General features: G+C 38.9%; 1 protein-coding gene across 1 annotated transcript; it reads left to right on the top strand.

Annotated features, from left to right (window-relative positions):
• The first annotated feature begins 2,653 nt into the window (after positions 1 to 2,653).
• Positions 2,654 to 14,650, top strand: LOC141126983 (matrix metalloproteinase-18-like). Its single transcript, XM_073613079.1, has 10 exons — positions 2,654 to 2,807; positions 6,481 to 6,722; positions 8,714 to 8,862; positions 8,950 to 9,075; positions 9,277 to 9,438; positions 9,550 to 9,664; positions 11,535 to 11,668; positions 11,858 to 12,017; positions 12,313 to 12,416; positions 13,538 to 14,650. Exons 1-10 carry the CDS (start codon positions 2,706 to 2,708, stop codon positions 13,675 to 13,677), a joined length of 1,434 nt encoding a protein of 477 aa, XP_073469180.1. The 5' UTR covers positions 2,654 to 2,705; the 3' UTR covers positions 13,678 to 14,650.
• Positions 14,651 to 14,882: the final 232 nt, after the last annotated feature.

The following is a 14,882-nucleotide window of genomic DNA, read 5'->3' as shown; positions in this document are numbered from 1 at the left end:
ACATCGCAGGATCCTGGGGACAAGGTAAGTAACTTTGCCTGGATCCTGCGATGCGATTCCGAGTGTGGCTCGGGGTTACCGCTTTTGGTATTGAAAATGCAATATCCAAAATCCAAATTGGGAATACCGCCAAGGAAGTTAACAAGACACGTGGCCACCTGTTAAAATTAGAAGAAAGGAGGTTTAACCTTAAACTACGTAGAGGTTTCTTTACTGTAAGAGCGGCAAGGATGTGGAATTCCCTTCCACAGGCGGTGGTCTCAGCGGGGAGTATCGGTAGTTTAAAAAAACTATTAGATAAGCACCTGAACGACCGCAACATACAGGAATATACAATGTAATACTGACATATAATCACACACATAGGTTGGACTTGATGGACTTGTATCTTTTTTCAACCTCACGTCTGGCGGAGAGCAGACGTAAACCGGAAGTCACGTGAATAGGCGCTCTAGACGCTATTCTATCTGTATTTTGCTTGTTTTTATCTATTTTCATGTAAGAGTCCACCCTGAAGCCCTCAATAAATTTATTATTATTCACCTAACATACTACACTATTAGAGGCTTTCTTTTTTCCTCTCTTTACCCCCAGGCCATCCGTGCCTCGGTGCAACACATTGTGACAGGCATGTGTGCTGTATTGGGAGCAGGGAGGAAAACCGTGGTAAATGGACGAGGACTATCTGGGCTTCATTCTGACGCTGTACACAGATCTACAAACTGATGCCAAGTAGCGATGCTTGTTTTATTACCTATTAAGGTGAGAGTTCTGAGAGACTGATGTTATCAAGAGATTTTTTATGAGGACATCTATGAACTTTGGCCAGCCTATTTATTTCTTCACTAAGTCACTTTATGCAGTTTTTATGGCTAGAACTGGGCCCTTCACTTATTCAATTTTGGATTTTTCACTCTCATTGCACGGATAGACAGCACCTTTATATCGATTTATATATTTTCCTTACCACTTGTTTTTATTTTATTATATCCACTTGATTGTGATGTCATTTATTGTTATGCACTTTATATACCTTTAAGCTACTTTACTATGTGTGAATAGATTTGACTGCGCAAGATCACTTTTATCTAGTATGTCATAGATGAGGTACAGAGATACATACTGTAGCGCTACCTCCATAGGAGCCGTTGATAGATTGGGATCTCTGTTCTTTTGTCTTGACTCTGAGAACAACCTCAGTCCCGCTGACACACCAGGTTAAGCAAATAGGTATTGCACTGCTACTAGAAGCACAAATATAGATACCGTGCACATAACTAAGGTTCAGTACTCAAAAAAACAAACAACAGACTGAGTTTGGTACATAAGATAACTCAGATCATGCTGCTGCTGAATCAGCCCTGCATAACTTACAGAAAGGGTCCATCTCTGCTGAGATATACTGTTCAGGGTTTCGCTGGTTGGCCCTGGAATCTGGATTGAATGACATAGCACTCTTCAGCCAATCCCGAATTGGCATATCCAAGGCAGTTATAGACACTTTGATTTATGCCTACTAAATCTCACAATTTTTCTGTGGTATGCTGACATCTAGTGGCAGTTTTGGGCCACAACAACCTGTTTACTAATGTGATTTTGGCATCTTTCTCTGTCCTCTCCTCCTGTTTAGTGCTAGTTAGTTTAGTCCTAGCTAGACCCTCCCCGCTATTTTCTCTCAATCAGTGTTGGTTTCTCGCAGAGGCTGAGCATATGATAGTCATTGTCTTCTTACACTTCAAAAGACTGAAAAAACATCCTCTGCACTGCAATTAGCTCAAAAAAATTGCATTGGATTCAACTTATGTGTCTTATTGAAGTGTTATAACAGTGTGCAGTATGTGCAAGAGAGGAGTGGTGGGTATGAGAGCAGGCAGTATGTGCAGAGGAGAAGTACAGAGGGTCTGATAGCAGGCAGTAAGGGAGGGTATGACAGTGGCCAGTATGTGCAGGAGAGAAATGCGGAGGGGGATTGTAATAGCATGTAGTATGTGCAAGACACGAGTGTGGAGGGCTTGGCACTGGTCAGTATTTGTAGAAGAGTACAGAGGGTTTGAAAGTGGGCAGTATATGCAGAAGAGGAGTACTGAGGGTATGAAAGTGCAATATTTGCAGAAGAGGAGTGTGGAGGTTTTAACAGAGGACAATTTTTGGCTGTAAAACATCATTTTCTGATTCTGATTTTGTTTACATCATTCTATCCTTTGAAAAAGATAAAAGAAAAGTGTATAGTAATAATACAATAATAATTATTATTGTTATTATTATTATTGTTAGTAGTAATAGTAGTATTTGCATTATTAACAAAATTTAAAGCATACTTTGTATTATTATTGGTATTATTGTTATTTAGAATTCATTTTTTTAACTAATTCATTTAATTCCGTTTGTATAATGTATGTAAAAATTATAACAAATTACCCACCATGTCCATTTTGAAGGCATCATACCTTTTTCCTGATCATTTATCATGTATGAAGAAAACATGTTGCACAAGAGTGGGCTTTACATAGTTTGTTGCACTTTGTTATAACTTGTCAGAAAATGGCATTTTTGTTTTTGTTTTTTTGTTTTTTTGCTGTGAAGGTGGAAGTTTTAAATGGTGAGTCACCTTCTGCAGACTGGCTCAGGCATCCAGGTATGGTATAAAAGGACAGTCCCGAGCAGACACTTTTGAGGACCCTAAGAGATCTTAAGACTTTCTAGAAATGAAGAGCTTGCTTCTCGTCTTGCTATTTTCAGTAGCATACTGCTCGGCTTTTCCAGCTGAAACTTCACAGGACAATGAAAAGAATGCCAAGTTTGCTGAAGTGAGTATATTAAAGGGAAAGTATAGCCTTATCTGTTTTTTTTTAATATTCATATGAAAGTAATTAACCTAATGTAAATCTTGTTTTAAAAACCTTGTTTCTTTCGTATTTCTTATAATGATATACCTGAATGGGGCAAATCATACTTTTTACTTTAATTACTATTAATATTATTATTATTATTATATTATTATCACAGTCTATGCGTCTTGTTGAGTAGTGCTGTATAGTGGTTGCACCTTCCTGTAACCTTCTTTTAGTGAACATCTACCAGACAAGTCTGACTCTCTATGTGTTTGAAATTTTACTCATAGAGGCCTATTATAACACAATAAGCCAATGGAGATTTAATTTATTGATTTAGGTCAGTGTTTCTCAAACTTTTTTGTCTTAGGGCGCACCTAAAAGATCTAAAAATTTTCACGGCTCACCTGAAAAGACTCAACAATTTTTGTGGTGAAGAACTTATTTATTTTTACATGTATTCATTGTTTCATTTTACATTTAATGTGAAGGATGTTCCTGCTTTCGAGAATACATCAGATTGAAGCGATTGTAATCTTCTTTGTACTTTCGCTTGCTTCCTTGCTTTTCATCTTACAGTTTCTCTTTCAGAGTTCCAGACTTGAATAAATATTTCTCCATCGCTAAACAATGAACACATTTTATTTATAAGCATCAAAATTGGAATGGAACGGTCTCTATTATTATAATATATTATTATATATATTATATATTAATATTATATATTATTATTATAATATATTTAGAGCGATCAAGTTCTTTTTTGTTTACAAACTTTTTTTATTGAGGTTAAATTGTGGTACAATAAGAGGTTTCAATTACAGTAAAATTAACATATAAAGGTTATTCCGTTATATAATTATTAAAAAATAGACAAGTAGAAAATATAATGATAAATCTTCAAGGGTTTTGTACAAATAAATGCCTGTGCAATAGTGCAAAGAATATATTCATGATGAAAAAATAAATAAAAAAATATAGAAATATAAATTTGAACTAACATCTCTATTCAATTGTTTGCATTTCTGAACGCTACATCTCCATGTGAGAACCAAGTGTCCCATTTTTTATTATAAAATTGTATAGAGTTGTATAATAAGTGAAAGATTTTTTCCATCTGGTTAATGGAACTAATTCTTGTTTTCAATTGATTTATCGGAATTGAGGGAGATTTCCAGTGATAGTCTATGAGCCAATGAATTGCTACACATATGGTGTGAACCAGTCTCATGGGGTATAGACAGTCCTTTGATCTTAGTGAATAATAGACAGTTATGAAGTGTGAGATTTATTTGAGAACCTGATATCGATGTTGTAAAATTACTTAACTGATTCCACATTTGTGAGACTTTATCACATTCCCAGAATATGTGGGAGAATGAACCAAGTAAGTCACAACCTCTAAAGCATGTTTGGGGTTCCGTGAGGAACATTCTGTGTAGTTAAGTAGGTGTATAGTCAGGGCCGTTTTTAAGGCAGGGCAAATGGGGCAGCTGCCCTGGGCCCTGTCATTGTTGTGGGGCCCAAAGCAGCTGTCTCATACTTGCCAACTGTCCTGGTTTAATTTCCCTCGTCCCTTGAAGTTTTAGTCCTGTGCTGTGTCCCAATATCTCAGTGTGAAGTGCTGCTACTAATGCTGCCCAGCTCTGCCCTATTGTTGTGTAAAGATGGCTCACCTGCAGACCCTGTGTTTACATGTAAATTACCGGCATTCATATTGTTGTGTAAAGATGGCTCACCTGCAGACCCTGTGTTTACATGTAAATTACCAGCATGCATATGTAAATAGCGGCGGCATTCATATGTAAATAGGGGCAGCCAGCGGCATTGATATGTATATCATGCCCCACTGAGGTCATATCCACAGTAATCTCTAGCAACCAATCAACAAGCAGAAATCATGTGCTGTAATCTCTAGCAAATAATCAGTGAGCCGTAATGTGTGCTGTAACCTCTAGCAACCAGTCAGTGAGCGGTAATGATACACTGTAACCTCTGGCAACCAATTGCAATAGGTGCCTGTTCTGATTCAGTAAACTGATTTTGAGTCTAGCTGCTATTTATTGTATGTCTCAGAGCAGGTGGAGAGCAAAACTGCATGGGGGGCCCCAAGAAAAGTTTTGCCCAGGGTCCAATCAATATTAACCACTTCCCGCCCGGCCCATAGCAGATGACGGCCGGGCGGTGGTTCAGTTATCCTGACTGGGCGTCATATGACGTCCAGCAGGATAACATGCCGCTGCGCGCCCGATCGCGGCGACTTACTTCCGGATATCGAAGCTCCGGCGCTGTGATTGGCCGAAGCCGCGATGATGTAACTCCCACAAATGCGCGAGGGAGGCACCGGGTATGGCACAGTACAACTGAAGCAACGGCACGTACGTGCCATTGCTTCAGTTGGCTTAAGAGCTCATGTGTCGATGACGTTGGCACATGCAAATACAGGGATATCTCCTAAACCGTGCAAGTTTAGGAGATATCCAGTGCAGCTACAGGTAAGCCTAAATATAGGCTTGCCTGTAGTATAGAGTGTTTGTAAAGGGTTTACAACCACTTTAACCACTTCAGCCCCGGAAGATTTTGGCTGCTCAATGACCGGACCATTTTTTGCGATTCGGCACTGCGTCGCTTTAACTGACAATTGCGCGGTCGTGGGATGCTGCACCTAAACAAAATTGTCATCCTTTTTTTCCTCCACAAATAGAGCTTTCTTTTGGTGGTATTTGATCGCCTCTGCGTTTTTTATTTTTTGCGCTATAAACAAAAGAAGAGCGATAATTTTGAAAAAAACACAATATCTTTGACTTTTTTCTATAGTAAATAAATATAAATACTTTTTTATCAAAAAAAAATGTTTTTTCCTCAGTTTAGGCCGATATGTATTCTTCTACATATTTTTGGTAAAAAAACGCAATAAGCGTATATTGATTGGTTTGTGCAAAAGTTATAGCGTCTACAGAAAAGAGGATAGATTTATGGCATTTTTATTATTATTTTTACTAGTAATGGCGGCGATCTGCAATTTTTATTGTGACTGCGACATTATGGCGGACATATCGGACACTTTTGACACATTTTTTGGACGATTGACAATTATACAGCGATCAGTACTATAAAAATGCACTGATTACTGTATAAATGTCACTGGCAGGGAAGGGATTAACACTAGGGGGCGATCAAGGGGTTAACTGTGTTCCCTGACTGTGTGTTCTAACTGTAGGGGGAGGGGACTGACTAGAGGGGATGACAGAACGTGGTTCCTAGCTATTAGGAAATCACGATCTGCATCTCCTCTCAGGACAGAACAGGGATTTGTTTACACACACGTCCCTGTTCTGCCTCTCGTGCTTGTGATCGCTCATGGCCGGCGGTCATGGCGGCCACCGGTCATGAGCAGCGGCACCCCCGCAGTGCAGCGGGCGCGCGCGCCTGCTATCCTGCTTAAAGGAGCCGATGAACAGCTACGACGGCTTGCGGGAACGTGCCGACCTGCCACAGTATAATGACGGCGGCCGGTCGACAAGTGGTTAATGATATTCCATTTTAATGACGACTTTCTGTTTTATCCATACTTTTACCATATTCCCTCCTCAACCCCTTTATAAAAATAAAATTTACAACAGAGATAATTTTTTTTATACCTCTACAGGAGTATTTGAAAAAATACTACAACCTTAAAACAGATGGGGTTCGCCAGTCCAGAAAGAAAAATAGTCAGTTTACAGAGAAGATTCGCCAGATGCAGGAGTCCTTTGGTTTGAAGGTGACCGGAACACTTGACTTAGACACCATGGAAATGATGCAGCAACCCAGGTGTGGGTTTGTCGATGTGGGTGAATACAGTGTATTCCCAGGAAACTCGGGATGGAAGACAAGAGTACTGACATACAGGTAAAGAACATTTCTTTAGGGTTAGGGTTCTGAACAATACGACAGCAAATTATGAGATAACATCAGTAATGCTTAGTTCATAATTGTATCTCAGGCCAAAACCTTTTTTGTTTTTAATTGGAAAGGGGAGATTCAGTATTAGTACCTCTGTCAGGTATTTTTATGACTGTCTTTCACTGCTGTGGAGATTCACTCTCTATGTTTTTCTTGATGCCCACTGTCACCAGTAAGGAAAGTGGTGGGAAATGAACCCTTTCATGACTAAGCCTATTTTTGAAATTTGGTGTTTACAAGTTAAAATCCGTATTTTTTGCTAGAAAATTACTTAGAGTTCCCAAACATTATATATATTTTTTTAGCAGAGAATCTAGAGAATAAAATGGAGATTGTTGCAATAGTTTATATCACACGGTATTTGTGCAGCGGTGTTTTAAACGCAAATTTTTGGAAAAGGGACATTTTCATGAATTTTAAAAAATCCAAACAGTAAAGTTACCCCAATTTTTTTGTATAATGTGAAAGATGATGTTACGCCGAGTAAATAGATACCAAACATGTCACCCTTTATAATTGCACGCACTCGTGGAATGGCGACAAACTACGGTACCTATGAATTTCCATAGGCGACGCTTTAAATTTTTTTTACAGTTACCAGGTTTGAGTTACAGAGGAGATCTAGTGCTAGAATTATTGCTCTCGCTCTGATGATCGCGGCAATACCTCACATGTGTGATTTGAACACCGTTTACATATGCGGGCGCGACTTCCGTATGAGTTTTCTTCGCTGCGCGAGCTCGCAGGGACGGGGGCACTTTAAAAAAATTTTTTTTTTTTTAATTTATTTTATTTATTTTTATACTTTATAAATTGTGTTTAAAATTTTTTTTTTTTTTAACTTTTATTGCTGTCACAAGGAATGTAAACATCCCTTGTGACAGTAATAGGTGGTGACAGGTACTCTTTATGGAGGGATCAGGGGTCTAAAAGACCCCCATCCCTCCTTTACACTTCACAGTATTCAGATCGCCGAAAACGGCGATTCTGAATACTGTATTTTTTTAAAAAACCGGCGCCATTGGCGGCCGAGTAAACGGGAAGTGACGTCATGACATCGCTTCCGCGTTTACATTGAGAAGGCTGGAACGAAGCCGCCCACAGCTTCGTTCCAGCCCACCACCAGCCGCCAGAGACAGCTGATTGGAGACCGGGCCTCTCAATCGCACGGGAGGCCCGATAAGAGCGACGGGAGGCGGCGGGAGGCGGCTGGAGGGGGGATGTCCCCTCCCGCTCCTCCGGTATAACAGCCAAGCGGGTTTTAGCCGCATCGGTTGTTATACTCGGGTAGCCGATCGCCCGCTGAAAACAACGGTACCGGGATGATGCCTGCAGCTGCGGGCATCATCCCGGTATAACCCCGGAAAGCCGAGTACGCATATCTGCGTACGGTCGGCAGGAAGGGGTTAAAAATATTATAGATATCATCTGAACAGGAATGTAGGAAAAATCTTCTAATAGGGTTAGCTGTTTTGATGAGATATGCCTAGAAAATAAAGTTCCCTTCCCTTAAAGCTTTCGTTTATTTAGTATTTTTTTTTAAATTAGCACAAGGAACGGTACTTACACTTAAATGTGAAGTGTCCCTTATACTGGTGGCTGCGTTTAAATCTTCATTACCACCGCAGCAGAAATCTTACGTGCTGCGTGGCTCAATATGAGCAGTTGGACCCATCATAGGCACTTGTCAAGAGTGCTGATTATGTTAGCTCTTTCTGCTCCCCTCCTCCATTCAAAGAAGCTATGCTATAGCTTCCAGCAATATGAAAGGTGCTATATGAATGGAGGATGTGTGGATGAATAAAAGGTATATATAGGACCATATAAATCCTACAAATATACATATATGTAGTCCAAATAGGACAATGGGTGGTTCTATGGCAATTTCCCTTCACAAAGAATTTGAAATAATAGAACAAACTGATTTCTTTACTCAGAATAGTGAATTACACACCGGACATGACCGTTGCCGAGGTGGATGCAGCTATCCAGAGAGCCTTTCAGGTTTGGACAAATGTGACCCCCTTGACCTTTACTCGAATTTACAACAGTGTTGCTGATATTGAGATCTCATTTGCAGCACAAGGTATGTTCATACGTCAATGTCATGCCATATCAGACTGAACCTTTATAACACACAGAGAGATGCATATTTATGTTTTTTTCTTTACAGCGCACAATGACTACTATCCATTTGATGGTGAGCATGGGACTCTGGCACATGCTTTTGCCCCAGGTACTGGTATCGGAGGAGATGCTCATTTTGATGAAGATGAAACATGGACTAGTGGATCTAAAGGTGAGGTTTTTTTTTCAGTGCTCAGTAATTTACAAAATATTTATAATTACTGCAATATTAAGGTTATATAATGAAAAAACTATTTTCTTGAGTTAGGAGTATGATAACTTAAGCTTTTGCATGGTGCCCACTACTTAGATATGTTACAGCTATAATACATTCATTAAGAGTGCCCATTCTAATTTGTTTATTTCATTTAAGGCTTTAACTTGTTCCTTGTGGCTGCTCATGAATTTGGCCATTCCTTGGGTCTCTCACACTCTAACGATCCAAGTGCTCTCATGTACCCAACCTACCACTTCACTGAGCCCAGTGAATTCCACCTGCCTGATGATGACATTAGAGGAATTCAGTCACTCTATGGTAAGAGACAGAACATCACTACAAGACTCTATTAGGAAGTGAATGGGTGACTCTACAATTTATAGAAAAGGTTGCTGTGCCATAACATTTAACATTGGTACTTCATTACAGGAGCCAGAGAAGTCCCAGTAGTTACACAACCACCAAGCACTCCTTCTTCCTGCAAACCAATCACTTTTGATGCTGTGACAACTCTGCGGGGGGAGATGTTATTCTTCACCAACAAGTAAGTTAATTTAAACCTTAAATTAATTTCTAAATTTTTTTTTTTTTAATGAGAATTTTATTTTGTTTTACGTTTTTTTTTTTACTATACTGTATATGAGAGTGAGATGAGCCTAAAGTACACCTGGCTGCCACTACTGATGTATTTCTAAAAATGTTAACTGCCTGGCTGTAATGTTAAACCACTGACTGCAATATTTTGTACACCCCTGTCCTTTATCTGCATATAAGTTCCAGATCGGTGACTCACAGTATCGAAGCCAGAGGGCCAGTATGGTAGCCAATCAACTTGCTTTTTCAGGTGGAGATTTCAGTAATGTCGGTCTTCTTAACTCTCTTAGAAGATATTTCCTTTAATGTGACCAGTCTGTGTTGGTCTGAGAACAGCACATTTATGTTTATTGTTTGTAAATAGTGATATATTTAAATGGATGCAGCCATATTTGCTTATTATGTGCTCCCTGCTTACTAGTAACATACTGTGACTGTTCTATGCTGCTTCTCTGTCTCACTGTGAGCCTATGGGTTGAGTATGATCAGATTGAAAGTTAACTCTTTATAAGGATAAGTAAATTTATCTAATCAGTCATTGAGCGGGGAAGCTATTCAGATTCTCTTATACATAGATGACCATTAAAGACATCAAATTACAATTACAAACTACAAAATTGGTATGTGAAATACAAGAATCAAAAACAGAGTGTGTATGTAAAATGAGATTGTCATGGCAAATGACATTCAGCTAAATGTTACAAAATATCTACTCCAGAGTTTCTCAACCAAGGTTCCATGGAGAGTTCCAGAGGTTGCAAGGGATTCCCTGAGCAATGGGCAATTTCTGCTTCTCAGATAAGTTCCCACTGACACCCAGTGGCGGCTGGTGCTCCAGCCGGGGGGAGACATCAAACAAACCACTTGACCACCTCGCCCCCCTCCCCCCCGCACGCGCGTGGTACTCTCGCGGTCGGGCTCTCAATCGGCACCGATGCAGAGCACTGAGAGATTGCTCTGGGTGGCCAAGTCCCAGATCTTTCTGTACATCCTCCCAATGCTTAGCCAATACGATCACTTCTACTCTTGGCCAATCGCACTCCTCCCACTTCCTGATTGGCCGGGAGGAGAAGCAGGAAGATAATAACGAATATTAATTTTCGTTTGTCACACAACTGGGTGGGCTCAGGGTGCAGTACTCTGCGCCCCGAGCCCACCCTTTTTTAAAGATAATTAGAGCCCCAGGCTCTAATCATGTGCTTCCAAATAAAAACCCCCATTTGAATCCATGCGTTCGTCGCCCTGCATGTAGATTAGGGGCCGAGCGCATGGATTAGGGGGGTGGTGCCCCGTATGGAGTGGCCACCGCTGCTGATTCCGTTGATCCTTTTAGCTATTTGTAAGGGGGTAATTCTTACCAATGACCACACATATAGGGAGCACTCTTCCGACTAACCATCACACTAATGTATCATAAGTTTTAGACATAGTAATTTTTAGCAGGGGTTTCCTGAGACTGGAAGGCTATTTCAATGGTTCCTCTGTGTTGAGAAGGTTGAGCTACTCCCTAGAATCCCCTAGACAAAAAAGTGCAATGGACAGCTCACATATTTCATAAATTCAATGATGTGTCAGATAGCTTTTGCCACTTGGCCACCGGATCAAACTGTGAGCACATTGTCACAACTCAAAGGGCTGGAAAGAAATTGATTTTTAAAGAAATAACAATATTGTTAGTTTGAAAAGAGGGAACAATGGAAGGCTACATGTAAACATGTTACAAAAAATAGTGAAGAATTAAGACAAAAGTAGAAGGATTATGTTGCTGCAGTAGTCTCCTATGACTTAAATTGATATTTTAACCCCTCTGTATTTTCTAGAACTTTTTGGCGCCAGATTTCTCAGAATTCAAAGACTGAGCATCATTTAATCAAAACATTTTGGCCTGCCCTTCCAAATCACATTCAAGCTGCTTATGAGTACAAACAAAAGGACCAACTTCTTATCTTTAAAGGTGTGTACGTCCTATTTGTCTGTGGAATTTTGTGGAGATAGTATACTCTATCCTATTATTAGTAGATAATGCCTTTTTTGTGCCCCTGTCGGGTTCAGTGTATGCCAAAGCACATTCTGGAATTTATTACGCTTTTTGATAATAAAAGGGTTAGGTTATGTTTTAATCAACCCAATATTTTTTTTTTAGGTGCTAATTATTGGATTATCAATGGTTATCAAGTCACAAAGGATTCACCTAAAAGCATCTATGACTTGAACTTTCCCAGAACTGTTAGAAGAGTTGATGCTGCAGTCCATGATGAAAACACAGAAAAGACCTACTTCTTTGTAGATGACAAATTCTGGAGGTAAGACCAGAGTTTATGTATCTAACATCATTGAGGCATTTTAATTGGTATAGATCAAATAAAATGATATAAAATTTAAAGTTAACATGTGCCCAGATCTTTATAAACCCTAAAATAATTACATATTCGGAACAAGCAGTATAAGCACCACAGGAACTCATTCCTCTGCATGTATAAGCACTGTGAAGAAATTAATTTTCATATTTGAGGATCTTTAATAAAGAATACTTTCACAAAAATTCACAAAAAATGTTGAAGAATGGTTTAATGTAACTTTGCTCTTTTTTTCTGGCAGTTTTGATGAAAAAAAGCAGAAGATGGATTCTGTAACACCTCAGAAAATAATTGATGGCTTCCCTGGTGTTGGAACGAAGGTTCAAGCTGCTTTCCAAAAGGATAGTAAGTAAATAAAGTAAAACTGTGTATTTTATTTAGGAACCCATTACAAGTCAATGAAATTAACACATTTTCTCAAACATATATAAACATATATTCCTAAACCTATTTTCCTAAACAGAAAGACAGATGATAAAGACAAGTATTATATTAAAGTTTTAGAGGGATATTTACTCGTGTGTTAAAGTAGCTCAAAGTAAAAAAACTCAGGGAGGAATTCAAAAAGATTTGTGGCATTGTGCATAATTATTTCCTTTTGCGGAGAATGATGGGTTTTGTCTTCTAGATGTACCTTAAAACAAACTCATACTAGCAACAGGTTCTATTTAAAGTTTATTCAATTAAAAAAAAAAGATAATAAATTACAAATTACCAGCCCTTAGATATGGTGCCTGGGTGACATTTCTTTTATCAGGCACGTTTTTCTTTTCACCTGGTTATCTTGCCAGTAACTCACTTCCTGTGCTGACAACTCACTGTAGAGTATTTATATTGGAACCGTGTTGTCACTCTAGGACAGGAAGTGTGTTAGGACTGCAAAATCTTCCTGTTCTCCATACTATGGGGGGGGGGGGGATGTTCTGTAGTTCACAGAGGTATATTGTGCATAGATGACTGCTTCAGGTAAAGCTACAGAGTCCACAGGAAGTTACAAGCTCACTGGATTTCTGTCAGAATCAACATGATTTTTTCAAAAGTGAACAAATAGAGGAACAAATAGGTTCATTGACAGGTTTTACACATACACCAATTAGCCATAACATTATGACCACTGACAGGTAAAGGGAACATCTAGTTACAATTGCATCTGAAAATTGGTGGGATATATTAGGCAGTAAGTGAACATGTTGTCCATGAAGTTGATGTGGTGAATTTGTGGCCAAACTCTAGTCTATCTATGGGCAGCTTTAGTGTTCGAGCATGCTACTCTCATCCACTTCCTCCCATGAGTTAACACTAGTGCATGTTGATTAGTTTAGTGCAGTCACATTAAGCAGGCAGAGTGTCCTTAAGCCTGTGTAAACGCCAAACCGAGACTGATATGAGCAAACAATTTTAAATGAATTAATTTTAAAAGAGGACAAAAAACACAGATAAAAAAAATACATATTCTTCTTTTTTAGGACTTCTTTATTTCTTTGTTGGTGACCATCAGTATGAATTCAGCACTGCTAAAAAGAGAGTCACCCGTTTACTGAAGAGCAACAGCTGGCTGAAGTGTGGAAATGAGAACATCAGCCCAAAGAAAGCTCTGATAAAATAAATAATGTGTACAAGCCTTTTTCATATTTACATTTCCATCTACCAGAAATAATATCTATAATAGGCAGTCTAATTAATAAACAGTCCAAATGTTATAGCAGCGCTGATGATGGATAAGTGTCCAACTCCACAAACATGTAACATATACGCTTTGATGATGTAGCAAACTGAGTATGTAAAGATGGGTGATCCTAGGCAGTGGATTATATGTGCACCCTACACCAACTCCCAGTTTTCACCACGTGAGGCACTCTTTCCCCCGATGGGGTTTAAAACTTACCAAACAGTTGAAAAAAGATAGCCTTAAACAAGCATTTCCTTCAACCAGACTCCCATCATCATCATAGAAAGCAGGCAAATGTTGTGCTCCAAAGGGGTTCATAAAAACACAGAAATGCGGACATAGCGTAATTCTGCTTGAAATCCCCAAAATACAGCCAACCCAGCTTCCAATCTACATACATTTAAACACTGTTAGAAGAACATTTGAAATAGAGTGTGTAATCACCAAATCTCTTGGTCCCAAGAGCGCTCCTGTTGAATACACGGCGTTCACAATCACTTCCTGGTTGGGAACAGCTGACGGTGAAGCGTGCTCATCACTTCCGGTTAAGTCGTTATAGCCACGCCTAAAGTTAATTGTTAATGTTATTTCTGGTAGTTGTTATTACTGTATTTTAAGAGAATTTCTTTTATTATACTTCAAGCGGCTGCTATTTGATCTTTGTTAGATCAAAGTATATACTGGGATTATATCATCAGTACTACTTCTAATATACATCAGTTTTAAACTGCTCCACCTGCATATATTGAGCAGGTGACTCATGACGGCTGGGATAATTTTGTGCTAAGTAGTGTGCTGTAGGCCTCTTTTTGTACACTTTTTTATAATTTACATTTACTTGTTTAACTTATATATTATGATATTTTTTGCATCTATTATTTGTTTTTCAAATAAATTTTGTTTAATATCAGTACAACTTTTTATTCTTTATTATAAAACCTGGGGTAAAAAAATTCATAAATGAACACAATTTTCACTTAAACTGACTATACTACAAAACTCCAGTTCAATTTAAAAGAAATACAACAAGTGTACATGAAGAAACATAGATTTTTTTTGCGCTTGAGGTGTGCTGTAAATGCAAGTCAGTAGTTTTTAATTCACTCTTTATTGATTTGATCTGTGCAGTGTGGTGACCATTA

The sequence above is a fragment of the Aquarana catesbeiana genome, linkage group LG02 (assembly GCF_042186555.1).
Source record: "Aquarana catesbeiana isolate 2022-GZ linkage group LG02, ASM4218655v1, whole genome shotgun sequence".
NCBI lineage: Eukaryota > Metazoa > Chordata > Amphibia > Anura > Ranidae > Aquarana > Aquarana catesbeiana.
This window is presented reverse-complemented; position numbering and strand designations above follow the sequence as displayed.